Source organism: Pholcus phalangioides, unplaced genomic scaffold (genome assembly GCF_987345545.1).
Source record: "Pholcus phalangioides strain wild (caught in Gottingen) unplaced genomic scaffold, Ppha-v1.0 ptg000005l_1, whole genome shotgun sequence".
Lineage (NCBI taxonomy): Eukaryota > Metazoa > Arthropoda > Arachnida > Araneae > Pholcidae > Pholcus > Pholcus phalangioides.
In genome coordinates this window covers 9,035,044-9,056,280 of record NW_028301598.1, presented here as the reverse complement: position 1 = coordinate 9,056,280, position 21,237 = coordinate 9,035,044, and the positions used below count along the sequence as shown (strand labels likewise).

The window sequence follows — 21,237 nt, the reverse complement described above, 5'->3', positions numbered from 1 at the left end:
TTTCGTGTACACCTTATTTTCGTTTTGGATATGTTTTAGAACAGACACGTACAGAATCTGTTCTCCCTCTCTCGCCCTTTTTATTCTACATAATGCCCAACACTCTTTGCCATGCTTATGCAAAGAATTTTTGCTTCACACCTTCAAATTATTCTCTTGCTTCTTGCAGGCGATATGGCATGCCCTCTGTAACATCAGAAGTGAGCCCTTATCTTACAGAGGCACATTATTTAAGCAATTAACGTGTGTGTGTGTGTGTGTGGTATTTCCCCCCCCCCCCCGATTCATGATAGTCCTTCATACGGGGCGGATCTAGAGCTCACTGTTGAAAAGGTGATTTTACAAATTTTTTTAGTCTAAGTTTCCTTGAATTTGTTGTTTAATTTGTTCTTGCAATATTATCATATAGAGGTTCAGAAAATTGCATGAATTATAGCATTTCATTTGGGGGGAGGAGGATGATCACCCTGATCACCCACCATAGATCTGCCCCTACCTTCATAGGACTACTTTACCACACACCAGGGCCATAGTGTGCCTTTTTGTGGCCCAGGAGCAAACTTTTCCTTGGGGTCCCTCTTGCAAGGGTTATTATTATGCAAAACAAGTGAAATTTTTTGTGGGGCTCCCATTCAGTTTCGGTCCAGGGAGCAGTGCCCCGGTTGCCTCAGCCTAGTTACTGACCTGCCATTTTGTTTGGTGCCATCTATCAGTGGTCGCCCCATGCTTGGTAGGTAAAGAACTTGTTTCTGAAATTTAATGCCCAGATTCGAACCTGGAGACCTTGACAGTAACCTTCATAATGGAAGACGAGCACCCTACCACTGCACCGCTTGAGGGCTTGCCTTCATAGGACTGGAAAGTTGCTTTTGTGTGGTGGATAAGATAAGGTTTAAAATGTAGAGTTATGAGGAATAGTTTTCCCTGGGAGCTGGCTTTGGCCATTTTTCTGACTATACCAATGTATTCTCTTTTGTGCTTTCGAAACAAAATATTTAGGTACAGATAATGTGCAAAATTCAATTTTGTGTTTAGTTTCAAGTTATACATGGGGCAATTATAATTAAAGTTACATACTCTGAGTAGTTCTTCTTAAAAACAGCTTATCCAAATGGAGCCAAATTTTTAGGATATCTTAATGAGACCATGGGATAGAGATTATGAAATAAAAAAAAGTTCAATGTTTGACCACCAGGTGAATAAGTGCTTTTTTTTTTTAATTGAATTTTCATTTTTTCTATAGACCATATAGATACCAAGTTTCAATGGAATGTCCTCCAGAATGGGTGCTGCATAGGTCTGAGCAGTGTCAGTATACTAAAACTACTCACACCTATGTAGTGCCTGTTTTGGTAGACGTATTTCATTGAAACCTGGTATATATGCTATATGGTCCATGGGGAAAAGAAAAATTCAATAAAAAAAAAGAAAAACTTTTTCACCTGGTGGTCAAAAATTGAACAATTCTCTTTTATTTCGTCTTTTATTCTCGTTTTTATGGGCATTGTATAATATTTTATCATGTGTATATATTGTTTATAATTTTTGTGATTGTGTTTTTAATTGGGTCGCTGCATTTTTGAGAAATATACGACATCCATATTTGTTATAGGCATCTTTTTCTCAGCCACCTTGTAAGGTTCAGGAGAAAAGAGGTTGAAAAAAGGCCAAGGAGAAACAGGAGTAGCGAGAGAGAGAAACAAGAATGATTTGAAACATTCGAAAAAGAGGGAGAGTGTAAAAGTTGGTACCGAAGAGACAAAACGGTTTCGTTGGAGGTGTTTGATAATAAATTAAATAAAGAGTTGTTTTCTTCTTTTGGGAGTCTAGAATCCAGTTATTTCGTCCTGAAATCGTAGTGGAGGTACAGCCGAGGACCTACGACCGAGAAGAAGTTGGGGGAAAGTTTACTCACCTCGTTGGGCATTTTGCCTGTTGTGGCCTTTGTATTTGTAATTGTATTTATTTCACAAATCTCTCTCCTACGGTCTCATGAATACATCCTAAAAATTTGGCTGCATTCGGATAAGCAGTTTTTGAGAAACACACATTGAGAAAAACTCATGAAAATGTACAGGGTGATTATAATTAAAGTTCTCATAGTTTGAGTAGTTTTCATGAGAGTATGAGAACTTTAATTATAATCACTCTGCACATGTTCATGAGTTTTCCTTTGTGTGTATTACTGATTTGATGAGTGTCTGTTTTCAATGTTTACCTGTTTACAGAGTCCCAGTAAAAAGTTTCATCAGTTCAATAAAATGTTATCTGCAGAAATAACATACTCTTCTGTACATTGGACAATTGAAAGGGTTTCGTCTGCTAGAGAACTGCTTTGGTTTCAGTTTAATGTGCAAAATAGTCAGCCTTACGCAACTCTTAAATTTTCTTTTCTCCTTGCTGGGACCTTGCAACTGGAAAATTCTTGATTGTCGTCTGTGACTACAGAACTATTACCACCCAAGTGGCACGGTGGTGAGATGCTCATCTACCACCATGTTTGATCCGGGAAAGAATATAGATAACAAGATATTTTACCTAATGAGCTTGAGGATCAACCACAGAGATGATGTTTTCATTTCCAACCCAACTCTATAACTGCAGTAAATTTATAGGGTAGCAATGTAACTGGAGCATAAGTAAAAATCATAGTCTGAACAATGTAAAATGCTTGCTGAAGTTTTGAATGAAGTCTGTATCATGGTGATACAGTTAATCATGAGTTAAAGGAAAAATTTTTGATATGGTAAGAGTAATTTCGGATTGAATTTTTCTTGTTGAATTGAGTTTTGGCACCTTACTCTGTTAAACGCACATAACTTTTAAGTGTTTCATTAGGAACAGAATTTTTTAAATGTAATATATAATGTTGCGTACCTTATAGAACTATACACTATAGAATTAGACAAATAAATATAACTTTTTCTCTGCTAAGATGAATATTTAATAGCATTCAATAGCAATAAGATGAACTATTTAATTTAAAAATGAATTTTTCGTTTTTAATTTTGTCTCGTGTCAAATTTGTTTTAATATATATATTTTTTAAATATTTTTGTAACCTGGGTAAATTTTTGGGACACCTGTCTCCTTCTATCACAGTACCCTAAACTTAAATTTTAAAATTAATTTGTCAAGCTAAAAAGTAATTCTAAATAATATTTGTAATAGGAATCTAAAGTTAACTATATCCCCTCCTACCCCCACCCCCCCAAGAAAATGTACTGGGGAGGATGGCATTACCTCAATCTACTCCTGCATACAAAGTGAAATGATTATTTTTCACCTATGCCAAGAACCGCCTTCAAGAAAAATTTTATAAAGTTATTATATACATATATATATGATACATTTTCTGAGTCACTTCCATTGTTCTCTTTTTTTATCGCAGACCAGAAAGAATGTGTTCCAGCTAATTTCTCCTTCTTGTGGGAGTAGGGGGAAAACAGTCAGCAGAAACTGTCAGAATACGAACAGCCCAACATACATTGAGGTTAACTCTGAAGCAATGACTATAGCTATGCATAAAAAACAACAAGATATAGTTAGGAGAAGAAATTACCAAAAGATAGCTTATTAATAACGTAGTGTCAATGATCTGTAGCAACTGGTTTTTCGAGCGTACTGTATTCGACCCAATTTCTATGGCAATGGATGAAGACTGTGCATCATCATCGACATCTTTCACTACTTTCAGTAAATTATTTCGAACCTACATTGAAAACGAAGATAATAAATGCATGAAATTTCAATTTATTCAATTAATAAATCAGACAAGTCAAACCTTTGTTTTATAAGTATGCTAAACTCTATCGAAGGTTTCCATTAATACTCTTACAATATTTTGTTAAGCTTGATCCCTCATTAAGAAAGTAGAAGAAGCCCTAAAAAATCTCAGGGTCCAGTCCTTGGCTTTTTCTTTTCAATGCTGCTTTTCAGAGTCATATATTTGGGCTTTCAAGAAAGATTCCATAATGAGGTTTGACTGTAGTTGCACATCTCCGAAAATAGTGAACAGGAGAATAAGATGTTTTGAATAAATGATTCCCTTTTGAATGCAGACAACTCTCAAAATGATCAACAAGAAATAAAAATATGCACTAAATGATCAGTACCGATACCCAAATTTGAAATGTTTTAAAGGAATTAACATTTTGAAATAACAAGGTGATTAATAACTAATATCATCTCTTGCTGGTTTTTTTAAAACTTCTTTTTCGTGATAAAAATTAATGAGCACAAAAAACTACATTAAACTCTAAAATCCCATTTTTATAAAACTACAGAAATGGGGAGCTTATTAAAAAAATGACGAAAAACAGTAACAACATCATTATCTATAAAGTTCAAATGAGACGATACCTGGACTAAATAAGTAGTCAAAGCAAAAAGCCCATTCTCTAGCTCCACCCCTATCAGAGTTGGTAACTCATCTGGATATTCTAGTTGATTCCGAAACTCTTCAGGCAGCAAGTCTGGAAAAAGCCCAATGACATGACATGGATCTGAAATAGAAACGACCAAAAAAAAAAAAAAAAAATTAGCCTCACTTTTAGCATCAACAAGCCCAGAAATTTTGTAAAAATGATTTCTCAATGGAAAATTTTTTCCCCTTTCCCCCTTGGTTTGCACCAGCTGAAAACCACACAAGAAAATCTACTTAATTGAAAAACAAGAGATGGTATTTTGAAAGCAGATTTAACGATTTATAATTGTCGCTTACAGGGCTAAAGAAAGATATTCAGTTTACCAGTTCCAAGTTCAAGAAACATATCCATAGCCTCTCTGAATTGTCTTCTTCGGAACAGTGAGAATGCATGGAGATTCTGTATACTTTTTTGCTGCTCGTCATCAGACATCATTTTCTAGAAATATAAAAATTATACCAGCTAAGCACACATGTATTTGGCTTGACAAATCGTGGGAGCAAGGTTGCCATGGTGACTGAAATCTGTATTGGCTTCTACAATTTTCTGTACGTGACTAATAAATAAGAATCTATGAATGACAAAAAATTTGTTTTTAATGACAGTGTGTCTTTAACATAGCAAAAGGATACAAAGTCCTGGAAAAGTAAAAAAAAAAAAAAAAAACACTATTTAGGACCATTTTTCTTCAGATTAAAATCATTCTTGTCTCCCAAGAATTTATTTTTTCGATTTATCAAGCTCTGCTGTATATAACAGGTAACAAAAATATTTATGTGTTTCTTATGATGTAACCAGTAGGGATTAGATAGCGTATTGATCTACGATTTGACAGGCTGATGTTCAATTTATTTAACAGGAAACAAAAGGTTATTCAATGTCAGCTCAAAACTGTACATTCCAGTCTAATAAGCCTATGCCGAGTGGTGCAGTGGTAAGATGATTGTCTTCCACCATGAAGGTCACTGTCAAGGTCCACAGGTTCAAATCCAGGGGAAGAATATCGAAAACAGGTTCTTTACCTACTAATCCTACAACAACCACAGATAAAGGACTCCTTCATTTCCCACCCAACTCCACTCGTTAAAAATTGCAGTATGGTGACATGACCGGAGTTGGTGTGTTGTAAAGAAAGCTAATGAGCCTTTATGTGATAAAATTAGTCACACCTTCACTAACAAAGATAATTTATTCTAGAATAACATCAATTACCTGAAATCTTCAAAAGCCTAAATATGATTTCCCATGTTTTTATGGAAAATTGTTTAATTTGTTCTGCCTTAAGGGTATCATGGGCAACTGGGCAAATTGTGTTTTTCTGAGGGCCCCCCAGCTGACTATAAATGACTTTTCTTATAATTTACATGCTCAAGCTCAAAAATCTTAACAAGATATCAGTCACGAGGCCCCCCTCTACACTCGAGTCTCCCAAGCCATGCCCAAGTGAACACATATGTTAAGACAGCCGATTCTACCTAAGATTTGATAACCCCTATGAAACACAGCGAAGAAGATGAAAACTGAGTGAAGGATGACCTTCGCAAATAAATGAAGGAGAATTTGAAGGAAGATCAGACACTGGAGATTTTTTATTTTTCACACTATGTGCATAACCCCATGTTCATGGTGATCATTGCAACTGATCGCATGTGGAACTAGAGACATTCTTTTTCATATTCTAGTGCAAAAAATAGTGACTATAAATGAGTAACTGAAACCTTCTTGCTGGGGGTATGGAATCAGTTTACATGAGGCATGCATAAATAAATTAGGCTGAATTGACAGCAATAATTCTTATAAAAGAGAGGTAATGTGTTTTCTAAGCCCGCAATACATTAGGAAAGACATTTTTCTGGTTTTTTGCTGATACGAACAGATTTAGCATGTATGTCGATGCGGTTATTCATGGTTCGTACTCTTCCAACGAAAAAAAATTCAAGGACTATTCAAGCACATTTTAAGGTAAAACTTAAAAATTCAAGGACTTTTTTTACAAAAGCATATTTCTAACATGAATAGGTGCATATTTAATTTTGATTAAAACTTTCAGAGATTACATTTCTCCCTACTTTATTTCACATCATCTGTAATGAATAAAGGAGGCCACATACACATATATATCATACAAAACATATGACACATTGAATAACACAGTTCGTGCCTGTCAATTTCCTCATTGAAACGTAGTTTAGTCTCTAAATATTGCAATTAATTTCCTTTTAAAGACTAAAAAAAAGAACTCTTCTAAAGATAAAAAAAGATTAAATTATTTCTTTCATTAATTCTGAATTTATTTATTTCATTAATGCTGGAATAATTTTTTTCATTAATGCTGGAATAATTTTTTTCATTAATTCTGGAATTTTTTCATCAATTCTGGAATTATTTCTTTCAACAATTCTGGAATAATTTTTCATAACTTTTGGAATAATTGCTTTCATCAATTCTGGATTTGTTTCTTTCGCTAATGCTGAATTCTTTTATTGATTCTAAAATTATTTCATTAATTTTGGAATTATATTTCATTAATTTTGGAATTATATTTCATTAATTTTGGAATTATATTTCATTAATTTTGGAATTATATTTCATTAATTTTGGAATTATATTTCATTAATTCTGTAATTCTTTCTTTCATTAATTCTGTAATTCTTTCTTTCATTAATTCTGGAACTATCTCTTTCATTAATTTTGGAATCATATCATCGATACTGAAATTATTTTTTTCATTTATTGTTTTAAACTCCTTTAAACAACTATGGATGCCATTAGAAAATAACGGAGATGCGCCGACATCCAACGCGTCACGTGATCTTCCAAGTAATTATGTAGACCACTGACGTCATACCAGCGCCGGTACTAGAACGCGGGAGGGGGGGGGGCAACTGCCCCGGGTGGCAATTTTTAGGTGAACACCGTTATAAAATTATCGAATTCCGAATTGGTGGGGGCGGCAAGACAATACAAAAATTCTAGTTATGGCCCTGCGTCATACTCCCTCCAGTAATATAAGCTCAATGGATTTCAGCGCCGATTCACCCATTGAAGTACAGCTTGCATTTGGCGACATTTTCGTCTGGCACACTCAGCAACCAATCTTGATAGAAGGGATTTTTCAGCCACACAAGTAATTAAAAGTACACACACTTGTTACTCATTTTTTGTTTTCTTTCTTTAAAGAACCTTATACAACCTTAGACAGCATGGGCGGAGATACGGGGGGGGGGGATGTGAAGTTGACTGATCTAATGTATATATGCATATATGAATTGACATCAACATCGTGTGTCCCCCCCCAGACTTCCAAGTCAATCTTCGCCTATAGTTTACAGTAATCAGAGGAAGCTTCGCTCACTTACGGACCGAAAGGCTGAAATTATTTATTTCGGCAAAAATTATGGCACTTTTTTTATTAAGATATTGATTTCTCAAGTCCTCCAGAAAAAATACCTAGTACAAAAGTTTAATGACTTCCAACGACTCTAAATACGTCTACATACGATCACAGAATACATGCTACCATAAAGCCGGGTTTTCCTAGAAGTGGGTTGTTGCGATACCTTCTAGAACAGAAGGACTTCTACTCTAGAAATAGGTATTGGTTGGTTGTTGGGGGTCAGAGTGTGCCGACTGAGCTGAAGAAAAAAAACAACGATCGGAAGTTCATTTTGAACTCTAGCTTTTATTCCATAAAAGTTGCAAGGAAAAAAAACAAGATCATTTACGATCATAAAAGAAATAAATAAATAAAACGGCCGATAAATAACAACCGGCAATCTCGGAGAAAAAAAAACAATCCCGACATAGACGCGGAAAAAAACCAGCCTACAGTACAAAGCCGAGCTCCCGTGAGCATGCCGCCAGCGATTTACATATTGCGTCGGGCCGAGCGGTTCCACGTGCACAGAGAATAAAAAGGGAAAAAACATTCCAACATAGGTTTTTGGCACCGCATGAACCGAACTGTATTATTTCGCGTCGACAGAAACGTTTCACATAATCACACTACGCGTTTGTGTATTCCTACCGTGGCGCATCAGCTCACGGCCCTGCTATCAGCTACTCTGTCATCTGCATGCTCCGGTTTGAAGGGAAGCATCGAGCTCGATGAAGGGAAGTGAAAGAAAACAAAAATGAAGAGAAGATCGGTAAAACGAGTGGCGCACAACGCATTTGACTCCTCCAGAAACAGTCGGCCAATCACGCCCGACGTAAAACACTGCCGTGTGAGGCTTGTCGCGCTCTCTAGGAAAACAGTCAAACTTGTTTTCTTATTATTATTGAGTGGACGGCGTGTCACGCTGGGCGATTCACTTTGCACGCGGCACAAAAAACCTGCTCCTACGAAAACCCGGCTTTATAATAATGGGGAAAAACGTGCTTTAAATCCAATTATCCAGGGTTATTGGCTACTAAGGCTTTTTCCCTGTGCTTTGCACTTTTTTAAGGACGTCACTTACGAAGTAAAAAAAAAAAAGTGGCGAAAACTATTTCGGAAAACACAAATTTTTCAAGGACTCTCACAGAATTCTTAAAAAAAAATTCTTTTTCAAGGACTCTTATTTATTTTCAAGGACTCTTATTTATTTTCAAGGACTCTTATTTATTTTCAAGGACTCTTATTTATTTTCAAGTACTTTCAAGGCCTTGAAAATGAACTTTTTTTTTTCAAGGACTTTTCAAGGTTTTCAAGGACCGTACGAACCATGTTATTGCAGTACAGAGGCTGCGATGTCTCTATTCAGCATGTCACTCTACTAAGGTGTGTTATGAGGAAAGAAAAGTTGTTTCTCTGGTGAATTGGTTAGTTCTCTTGCCCTATATGAAAGAGGACACTGGTTCCATTCCCAGAGGAGACAAATAACTTTTCTTTTCAAAGGTTTATATTGGCACGACATCCAGAAATATCTCTCCCCTAATTCCGATGATGATTGCGTGAAAACTCTGCTCACAGCACTGGTGTGTTGTTAGCAAGTACATCTATAGTAACTGAATAAAGCGTTTGTTGTCCAGGGCAGAAAAACTGTGAAACAAAATTGTCATTACCCAAAAAATTTCTAAGCTAAGATATCATTGTACAATGATGCATCAAAATGATTGAATGCTAAAGAATTTTCCTTTCTCTCAAACATACAATCACATTAAAAAATAATTTTTTTTGAATGAGTCATTCAGTATTATATTTCCTCCTTCAGAACTTCTCAGAGGAAAAAAAACTTCTGAAATTCTTTCCCAAAGAGAACATTAATTATGTGTAAAAATGAATACGCAAGGACAAGCTAAAGATAGAGAGATAAGTAAAAAAAAAAAGAAGTATAACTTACTGCCATGCGTAAAGCTAACTCCAACTCATTTTGCTCTCTGAGCTTTGAAATCTGTTCAGAAAATGGAGCTGAGCGCAAAAGCCATAGTTCGTTTTGAGATGCAACAAACACCCAACCACTGGAACAAAAAAATAAGAATGTAAAATATTTGATTTCAATAAAACAAATTGACGAGAACCGAAAAGTAAAAAAAAAATACCTGTGCAATATTCCATTAAAATATGAGGTTTGATCAAAAAGTATCCGACCATAATTTTCCATGCGTAACCAATGCTTACCTAATGAAACTAGGGAAGCATGGTTTAGTGCATGTATGTATGCAGGCAATCCTAGTGTGCATGCTTGAGTTTTTTCCTGCGTACAAAAGCTGCCAGTCGCAGGAAAATCACTGAGTAAGGGGCTGTTCAAGTATTACGTCATCATCGATGGAGGGGGCTTCTGATTTGCTGACTTTTGATGACAAGGGGGGGAGGGGTTTGGATAATGCTTACTTCATCAATCACCCTTTATGAAAATATGAGTTAGGATTCAGAGGGGCAGAGCTTATGACGAAATTTTTCTGACAAGGGGGGGGGGTCAAAAATGGCTAAAAAATGTGCTTACGTAATACTTGAACAGCCCCTAAGTAAATGTAAGTGAGCACCATCACATTTTTGGTTTTTGACAAAATGGCAGAAAAACTTGAACACAAAACTACTACATTAAATTTTGTTGAGCTTGGTCATTCCTGAGTGAAAACAATCCGCAAGATTCAACAGGCTTCCAGAGACAAAATAGTGGGCACCACACAGATGAAGGAGTGATACAACTGCTGCATAGATTGTCACATATCAGTGGAGAGTGAAGCACATTCTGGTAAGTTCTTAACATCCAGACATGAGATCATGAGGACTCTGGTGATGTAGGAATATTGAATCATGATTAGAGAAATCTGTTCATTCCCTTTTAACTGATGATTTGGGTTTCAAGATAACTTCAGTGAAGTTTGTGCCAAAGCTGCTAACAATTGAGTAGAAACAACTCTGGAGATCGAAACCCAAAATGCAACTTACTCACACTTCCTCACTCATTGGTGATCTGCTGGCAACTGCTGCCAGCTTCTGCAGACAGGAAAATATTCAAGCATACACAATAGGATTGCTTAAATATGTGCACCAAACCACACCTCCCTAACCTTATCGGTTCAAGCTCACCTCTACTATATGTTTGAAATGTTTAAAAGCAAATGATTGTCAATAGCAGAAAATTTTCTCCCTGGCGATTTCCTCCCCTTTATTCTCTATTTGTGTGTTCCTTAAAAAAAAAATGTTGTTGAAAAAAAGATCATTATCGGCATAAAACCACAGACTCTGTGAATTGGCTCACAAAAAACCATAGAAAATATGAAATAACATTTTTACAATTTTTATTTTTCGGCTTATGTGGATTTACACAATTATTTTAATCTGCCAAGAGTAAATTTATAGTAAGTTACTTCCATTAAAAGAAAATCTTGTCTAAAACCCCAACTTTGCTTCAGTCAGGTAAAACAAGAGAATACACAAGGTTTGTTCAAAAAGTATCTGACCATAATTTTTGGTATAATAAGATAAAACATCAGGGGAAAAGAAGTAGGATGAGTGGGAGCCCCTGCATATATATATATACCAAACAGGACCCGACTTCAACGTTGAATGATAGGTTACTTTAAAAAATCACCAGAGCTCGGCAAATGGCCAAAATGGGCAAAAAACTGTCGGGCAACAATTGTTTCTGGGCTTTCACAATGACTTTTGGAATGCTTACTTTGGTTACCTTGGTTCCTGAGCAATGTTTCTTTTCAGACATGTATAGTAAAACATCTCTTAACAGACACCCCTCAGATGTGGTAACTCCCCTTTTACTGCCAAATAATAATTCCCCCTTGTATAATGAAATTATGCATTTCAAACCCCTGATTAATGGCTACCCCTCTTTTACAGACAAATTTTTTTGTCCTGTCTGTGTCTGCAAAAGAGAGGTTTTACTGTATATGCCTTTACCATGGTTTGTTATTTCTTCAATGCTGCCAGTATATGATATGGGGAAAACCCACACAGCATTGGGTATTATAGCTAGTAGTAGTGGTCAAGAGCTTGGGTAATAAGAAAGATTTTTTAGAAACTATGATAGCTGTGGAGGGCCTGGATCTTATAGCCGTTACAGAATCTTGGGCAAACGATGGGGATGAATCTTTCTTACACATCTCAGGATACAAAACTTTTTTGAGAAATAGATCAGATAGGAAAGGGGGGGGGGGGTGGAGTCTTGATATACGTAAATCATGTTTGAAGGCTAGAAAGAGTAACGTGCAGAGAAGTGAAATTGAAACTATATGGGTTGAGATTGAACACGTAAGGCGTCATAAACTTATTGTAGAGGTTTGTTACAATCCATAGAATGGGGATCGAAACTACATCGCCAAACTTCATGATGAAATTTCCTACACGTGTAAGCGTAAGAGGGTCATTATACTAGGGGATTTCAATTACCTGGGTATCGATTGGGGGAAACTCTCAGCTAGATTTCATATGAAAGAGACTTTCTTAAGGTGGTGCTCAATAATTTTTCGTATCAGCAGGTATGAGAAGCCACTAGGGAGACTCCTATTTTGGATTTAGTTCTCACTAGTTCTGAAGATCTCGTTGAACATGTTTTGGTGGGGGAAAAATTTCCATCTAGTGATCATCGTGTCGTTGGTTTTTTCTGTAACTTTTCTTTGAGTAAGGTTGATAACAAGAGACTGGTTCCTTGTTTTTGGAGGACTAACTTTGATGTTTTGAGAGAATGGTTAGCGGAAGTGTTCAGACTGGTTGGAATGGTAAGCCAATGGGAAGAATTTAGTACAAAGCTGTCCTCTGTTTTGCACAATGCCATACCCTTTGTTCGAAAAAAGCGTGCTTGTACATCGCTCCTCCTATGGTTCACGGATAGCATTTGTAACCTTCATCTTGAAAACAGAAATGCATTCAGAGAGTATAAAAGTGAACGAAGTGACCTGTCATTGTTTACTGATAAAATAAAAGCATTGAAGAAAGCAATAAAGGACAGTAAAGAGGAAGTTGAATCTAGGTTGATAGATAACGTTGGGCTCTGACCAAAAATCATTTTCTAGATACGTCAATAATGGATGTAAGGGGACAGTTGGCCCCCTCTCGATAGGAGGGTCTAGGGTAGGAAGCAATGTAGGCATGTGCCTTCAATAACTTTTTCACATCTGTTTTTAATACAGAATACTGTATTCAATGTATGGGTGTTGCATGGGGTAATAAAATCAACAATATTAAAGACGTGGACATCCTAAATCTTCTGAAAACTGTATGTGGAAGCAAAGCACCAGGACCAGATGATATCTATCCCAGGGTCCTCAGGGAATGTGCTAATGAATTGTTGAAGCCAGTCGCACAGATATACAGGAGTAGTGTTGCTGAGGATACCATTCCAACAGATTGGAAGCTTGCTAATGTTGTCCCAATATTCAAAAAGGGTAGTAGAGAAGCTGTGTCCAATTATCGTCCAGTGAGTTTGATGAGCTCCCTCTCGAAAATTTTGGAAATTATTACTGTCGAATAATCAGCATGGGCTCAGAAAGGAGAAGTGTGTGATTAACTTCCTTTGCTTTCTATGATCACATGATGAAGGTTTTGGGTAGGAGCAAAAATGAAGATATTGTTTACCTTTATTTCCAGAAAGAATTTGATCGGGTCAAAATGGTAAACGCTTGAAGCGTTTACACGAAATGGGAATTGGAGGCAACTTGCTGAATTGAATGGAATCGTGGTTAAGAGATAGGTCACAACGAGTTATGGTGAATGGGGAATTCTCTGGTCGGACAGGCGACAAATCTGACGTATCATTGGCTCTTTCCGTTCTGCAAAGTAAATCTTCGAGTAAAGAAAAATGTGCTGCCAGGTACTTAATTTCAATTTTTTTTTTTTGTATTCCTTCAAAAAAAAAGTTCCTCAAGGAAGTGTCCTTGGCCCCATACTTTTTTCACTTTTTATCGATAAACTCGATCAGGGTATCAATGGGATTACTAGCAAATTCGCAGATGATGTGAAGCTAATGGGAGTAATCGGAAATCAAAGCGATAGGGAGTTGCTCCAGACCAACTTAAACAGGATTGCAGCATGGGCAAATGAATGGAGCATGATGTTTAGTGTTGATAAGTGCATGGTCGCTCATTTTGGTTCGAACAACCCACGGTTCTCTTACGAGTTGAATGGCGTTACTATCCCGGATGCAACTAGGGTCACCAGTTTGGGAATTCTCATTGACAAGCGGCTTGGGTTTTCTGAACATCATTCAGCGGTGGTCAAAAAAGCTAATAGCATGCTTATTTTCATTTTCAAAAAGGTCTCCTGCTTTTCTGAGTCTCAGTTTGTCCTGGACTGAAGCATGCTGCAAGGTTTTGGAGACCATACCTACAGAGGGACATAGACTTGGTTGAAGGGGTGCAGAGAAGAGCTACGTGTGTCCTTATTGGCACACAGGGGGTTGAGTTATGAAGAGAGACCTCATTTTTGAAATATGTTTACATTGGATGAACGCAGGTGTTCAGGAGATATGATCGAAGTGTTCAAAATTTTTGGACGGGACGGATAGGATAGATCATGAATTATTAATACACAGTCAATCAACTGCTTTTAAAAGGGGACAACAGTATTGATTGGTAAGGGACAATGCAAGGTTATGGTGGCGCAGGGAATTTTTCTCTAATAGGGTTGCTAATAAATGGAATAGCTTACCCCCGGAGAAAGTAAATTCGAACACAATTGACACGTTTAAAAAGAAATGCGATAAACATGTTGGGTTGAATTGAGAAGCTCTATCCACACTTAGAATAAGACAACCATAAATACATTTTATGGGCACATTGTATAATATTTTATCATGTATATATATTGTTTGTAATTGTATTTTTAACTGGGTTGCTGTATTTTAGTAATATATGACATCCATATTTGTTATGGACAAATTTTTCTCAGCCACCTCATGGGGCATTTTGCCTGTTGTGGCATTGTATTTGTATTAGTAAATACATTAAAATACAATTTTACGCCCCCACCCAATAATTTGCAGCCCAGTGCAATCACACCCTTTGCACCTGCTGAAGTCCAGTCTTGACACACAGATGAAAACCCTGTCATGAAATTAAATTTTATAGAAACAAATCTATGAATATATCTCAAAAGTATGAAATACATTAACCTTTTGCTGGAAGAAATCATCTTGACATTTTTCAAGCCAATGCTCTGAACATGGAGTCTGGGTTCAATGGACCGTACTTCGAGTGATGAGGGTAGAACTGCTATTAAATAAGGTGAATCGTAGGCTGAAAAAAATTTATAAATTGCATACAATAGAATTTATTGTTGCAAATATGCATGAGCAATAACAAACTTTTCTTCAATGGAGTTATGTGTAGATTTTGCAATAAAAATGATAGGACATTTTTTATGCAAGGTAATAAAAATTTTATTCTCATGTGTGTGTGTGTGTTTTGAGTCTGAATCTATTTTTTTATAAGTATTTACGTCTTTCTCACAAATCCAAATAAAATTTTATATGATCATATTTTTTGAATTCAATGCCATCATTGCAAATCATTGCATCACTTTTACAAATAATCTGAGTAAGCAAAAAATTTCTCCAAACATTCAACTATAACTATATAATCAACTACACTAAATAATTTTCCCCAGCAGGTCATGCAGTGAGAATTGAACATAACAATACAAAATCTTACCAAGTGAAAGAGGCACTTCAGACCATTTGATGAGATACTTTAGTGTAGGGTTTCCCTGAGAGTCAATGATGACAGTTTGCTCATCCGTCCCAGCTGCGATTCTGTTTCCTGCTATCAGTGTTATCAGAGGCTCTTGCTGCTTTCCACCAGTTGAAAACAAATCCTTTGATATTCCAGTTGGCAGCTAGAAATATATAATGAAAGATACAGTCAGGAAGTTGCTTCCATGATTATTAATTATAATATGAAAATAACTGATTTTAACATGAAAATAATTAATTACACAGTAATATCTTGGCTAACAAACACCATGGCTTACAAATTTTTCGGCTAACAAAGATTTTTTTGTCTTGACTAACAAACATGGTTTCAGCTCACAAACATTTTGGTTGATATGGATGCACATGCTAACACAAAACATCTGCATCAAGAGCTGAATTTTAGAGCCAATCATCATCAGAATTAACATCACTCAATCGCCCAATTAACTCATGTTCACCTCACAATCTTTTTCCAGGTGTACCTCCACTTCTATTTTTTAAAGTTTTGGAACCACTGCATGCAAAATGAAACATTCAGCTAATAGAAAATACTTGAAAATAAAAAGGAGCCTGTGTTTTTGAAGCATGAATTTTTTCAGTGCAAGGCTCTTAACAATAAACTGAACAGTCTGAACAATCTAGGAGCTTATCTATTCCATCTGCATAAATATGAGACATAGAAATGAGTTGACCAAATCACAAATGGATGGAGACTTACAAACTTAACTGGGTAGTGCCACCACTAAAGCGCTGAGGTTAGTTGTGTACATAATGTGAATAAAAAGATCTTCAGCATCCCATCTTCATGTAAATTCTCATTCACCCAATTTTGAAACAGTTCTTCAGCTTTTGGTCACTTTCTCTCATTTTTTATAGTGTTTCTTGGAAATTTAGAAACTTATCTTCTTATTTTGGGTGATTTATCCTGAACGAATTAAACAATTTTTCCATAGAAACCTACAGTATAAATTGTGTTTCAGCTAAGGAATGTGATTCCAGAACGGATTATCTCCGTAGCAAGGTACAGTAGAACCTATCTGACTTGGACTGCTGAGGACTAAGGAGATTCCAAATTATGGAATTTTTCAGATAATGAATCAAGTTTTATTCATTTCACACGTTTTCACATCTTAAGCAGTAATATATTTTAAAAGCAATTGGAGGGGGCCCATGCCATCTCATCTGTTATCTTATTTATAAGATAATATGTGTGTGCAGACATTCTTTGTCATAACAAAACCCCAAAACTGTTCTCCAACTCCCAACACTATCAAGTCTGTAATAACCACAAAAATTGTTAATCGCAACAGCACCTAATTGTCCGGGAAAAATATGTTATAAAAATTTTTGTTTGTTCTTTTTTTGACACAAAATAAAGTGTTCCAGACTCTGCCATGAATCTGAGCTGGAAGAGATCTCTGCAACAGGATAAGTCCAGTGGCAAAGTTCTGGCGTTCATTCATTCATTGTGATTCTTATTAAACCTTGCTTTTCCCAGCATACAGGGAATAGACTCATCTACCACTGTGAAAGTTGCTGTCAGGGTCCCAGGTTCAACCCGAGGGAGGATATAGAAAATATGTTTTCCCTAACAAGCCTGAAGCGACCACCGATACATAGCGCCTTCATTTCCAACCCATCTCATTAATGGCCGTAAATTGCAATATAACAATATGGCCAGAGCTGGTGTTTGGTGAAGTAGACTACAATATTTAAAAAGTCGGTGTTCCCTGTAGTTTTACAGCATGCCAGCTGAGTAGTACTGCTTAAAAACTCTCTCCTCTAAAATAAAAAGTGAAAAAAAAACTCTGATAATGAAAACCTTCATTGTCTCTGTTTAGCATGCACATGAGATATAAGTATAATACAGGGTGATTCAGAAAATATGGGAAAAACTTTGAGAGGCGATAGTACACACCAATACAAACAGTTGTCATCAAAGAATGCATGGTCTAATATGAAGCGTTAATGTGTTTCGAAACAGCCGCTTCGCAAGTGTTAAAATAACATTCCTGTTGAAATTTATTGGGCGAAAAAAGAACACCATGCATGTAAATGTAACTTGGGGAAGAAGAAACCTTATGCAAATCTGTGTCACAGTGAATAAAAGGTGCAGATGACATCCCGTACGTTACAACGTTAGAATGGTTGCATGCTGGAATAACTTCATATGGCTGGTGTCCGCGCCTTTTATTCACTGTAATGCAGATTGGCATAGTTTCTTCTTCTTCTTCCCCAGGTTACATTTGCAAGCATGTGGTGTTATCTTTCTCCTGATAAATTTCAACTGGAATGCCATTTTAACGTTTGCAGAGCGGCCGTTTCAAAACACGCTAATGCTTCATGTTAGACCACACATTCTTTGATGACAATTGTTTATATTGGTGTGTATACTATCACCTCTTAAATTTTTCCCCATTTTTTCTGAATCACCCTGTATAAATCTAGTGTCCATAAGTGGCAAACTGAAGATATAGGCCAGAGGTGGGCATTCTCTCCTCCCCCTTCACTGTACACACCCTCTGTGATCTCCCCTCCTGTACAAGGAGTCTGTATCTGCTTATGGTCACACAGATGTAAAGCAGATATCTAGTTGTTTCTCAAGTCAATAAAACACATCATACCAAATTATCCAACATCAAAAGTCAAGGCCAAACACACTTGAGAACGGATTTTGTTTAATTCCTTTAATTTATCTTTACAGGTTGTTGGATTGGATGATAATAACACAGAATGAATAGGAAAATATTCTGGACTTATGATGCCTGTCATTGCAATGAAGCACTCACTATAATGGACATCATTACAAATTGTGTCTTAACTATAAAGATAAACTGAAAACACATAGTTTTTGTTATTTTTACAGAAAAAACGATCACATAATATTTGAAATTAAATATTAATTAAAGTTAAATTGGTATAAATACACAAATATTAATTGAATACGCTGGACAGAGCAAAGTAACTTCTTGCAATGGGAAATAACTAAAATTATAATGTGACAAAAGGATAGAAATACAAACTTCTAGCAATCGATACTCTGTCTTGTAACCAATGAATAAAGAATTCTCACACCAAACGATGGTCCTTGGAGTGTCTGGAAGGGTCATGTCTTGCTGGATGAGAAAAGAGGAAAAAATATATGAATGTGCTGATATTAAAGATAAGCAGAGAATGAAAAAAAAAAATAGATTTTTTAAATTTTAATTAAACTGACTGCTCATTAATTAAACAAATCTTGTTAATCATTAAGTATGCATATTTCCACATATTACCTATCTTTTCATCTAATCTCTCAAATTCAATTCAGCATGAATGCATAAACTACAAATTGACAATAAATAAACAAACTACAATAAAAAATATGAACATATATATTGTGTGCTTATATAGCATGAAAGGTTGTTGAGCCAAAATTAACTTTGTGTATAAACATTTCTCTTGTAGAAAAGTGCTTTTATTCGTGAGGGCTCTCGCATCTTTAAGGTGAATGCCTGGTGGCAATTCAGTATCACATACAATGTAGTGTTTCTCGATTCATTCAATGTACAACCACCAAAGGGTCACTCAGCATTAACTAAATGAAAATATATTCTACATTGACAAGATTGTTTCTTGCACAATCGATGGATACATTTATTATGATGTGCTTCTGACTTGCATGATACAAAAACAAATACAAGGCCACAACAGACAAAATGCCCAATGAGGTGGCTGAGGAAAAATATGCCCATAACAAATCAGGATGCCATATATTTCTATAATAAAGCAACCCAAATAAAAAAACTAAAAAATTATTTTCTTTCTTTCTTTTTTTCTCTCTCACACGCACGCACACACATGCACGCACGCACACACACACACGCACACAGAGCCCATAAAACGTATTTATGGTTGTTTTATTTTAAGTATGGATAGCTTCTTAATTTACCTCACCATGTTGATCGTATTTCTTTTTAAACGTGTCAATTGTGTTAGAATTCACTACCTCCGGGGGTAAGCTATAAGCTTTTTTGTAGTCTTTATTTACCAGATCATCTATATTTCTTTCAATCGACAACTTTACAGCGTTTCAGAATCATGCATACCATACTACAGCGGTTCTCAACCATTTCGGACTCGCAGAGCCTTTTTCAGTGTATAATTTCTATGGCGGAGCCCTGTTCAACTCGAGGAACCCTTTTTAGTATATTATTTATGTGGCAGTACCCTTTAGGCCTCTTTTTTTTTTGTTTGTTTATCAAATTTATTGATTTATTCTATTATTCTCGAGTGGCCACGGAGCCCTTGGGGCTCTGTGGAGCACCAGTTGAGAACCGCTGCCGTACTAGTTTACTTTTACTTTTCAATATCATTTGAGTTAAATAAATGGAAAATGAAAATTTTAAATTTTTTGATTTAAATCAATGATGGTTTTTTAAAAAAAATCAAGTAATTTTAATCAAGCTGATTTAAATCACCATACCCTGAACATAAGCATAAGAAAAATGGTTTATAATTAATAACAAAGGTATGCATTGCGCCCTGCCCCCTAGAGACACATTCGCTTAGTTCTGAGGATCAAACCTCTCCAGAGCCTCTATCATTCTATTTCTAGCTTAAGCAACTCTATATCCAATATAGCAGCGCTAAGCATTTCTTCTTTGTCCTGCAATTTCCCCTTCCTGCAGTTTCAGGAGCTAAGGAAAGCCTAGCTTCTTTCTGTTTCCTTCTTAACTACTGCCCTAATAATATTGCTCTTTATAATATATGACACTCTTGACTAATATTTTTCTCACAAATTTTTATTGCTCTAATAGAGCAATCTTCTGCTTTTCCGTATCGATTTGGAACCAAACTTCCATGATTTTGACTTGCTCTTTGGAGACATAATTTGTCTTTATTTCTAATAGGCGAAGACTATCAGTTTCCTTGTCTTGTCTTTGCCTTCCAAACTCATTCTGCTGCTCTAAACATGGCTTCCTTTAGACTAGAGGTTTTCTCCTTATATCTTCTTCATTCAGCTTCTGAGTCGAACAACTCCTGAATTTTTTCCTCTAACTCATCTTTCAGAGTTCTCCACTGTTTTTGTAGTGATTTAATAGTCACTTCTATCTAAGCCTTCCTTGGCTGTTTTGGCATCTTTGACATTAGGTAAACCGCACTTACCTGCCTGCAACTATAGCATCACCTTCCCCGCTAGCTGGCCTTGGCCACCCCAGCCCGGTCGAGGGGGGGGGCAGACTTCTTACTACACAAGAGTAATTATCATTTTTTGCAGACACATAAAAAAAAAAAGAAAATTCTCTTTATTTTCATATCGAAACTTATTGAACACTTGGGAAATTGCAATTAAATTCAAAAGAAGTTTATGAGTTATACCTATGGTATGGAACTGTTGAACTGAACTCTCATGTTGTTGTTGCTGAACTCCCTAATTCTTACATGAGATAAAATAAACATGTCTAGGAGATGCCTGAAGAAGGCCGAAGTAAACAAGTTTTAATGGCTAGACTTCCCCCCCCCCCCAGCAATTCATTCTAAATGTTGCAGAAAGATGGGACAACTATCCATAAAATATATTGAAGCATAAGTCAAAAGAGCACAATCAGACTTACCAACAGATTTAAGAATTTCGCTTCTTTCGGTTTCCAACAATAAAACTGAAAAAAAGGTAAAATAATTTTACTTGCATTCAA

The 21,237-nt window shown here is 36.1% G+C and overlaps 1 protein-coding gene across 1 annotated transcript in view; it reads right to left on the bottom strand.

Annotated features, from left to right (window-relative positions):
* The window catches only part of LOC149086256 (vam6/Vps39-like protein), a 79,991-nt gene that overhangs the window by 33,281 nt on the left and 25,473 nt on the right, over window positions 1-21,237 (bottom strand). Inside the window, exons 7-14 of the mRNA XM_089232281.1 lie at window positions 21,157-21,201; window positions 18,583-18,675; window positions 15,519-15,702; window positions 14,981-15,104; window positions 9,752-9,869; window positions 4,751-4,865; window positions 4,363-4,505; window positions 3,563-3,712 (exon numbers count right to left, since the gene is read on the bottom strand). Of these exons, the coding sequence (XP_089088407.1) occupies window positions 3,563-3,712; window positions 4,363-4,505; window positions 4,751-4,865; window positions 9,752-9,869; window positions 14,981-15,104; window positions 15,519-15,702; window positions 18,583-18,675; window positions 21,157-21,201 (972 nt within the window). The remainder of the gene's footprint in view (window positions 1-3,562; window positions 3,713-4,362; window positions 4,506-4,750; window positions 4,866-9,751; window positions 9,870-14,980; window positions 15,105-15,518; window positions 15,703-18,582; window positions 18,676-21,156; window positions 21,202-21,237) is intronic.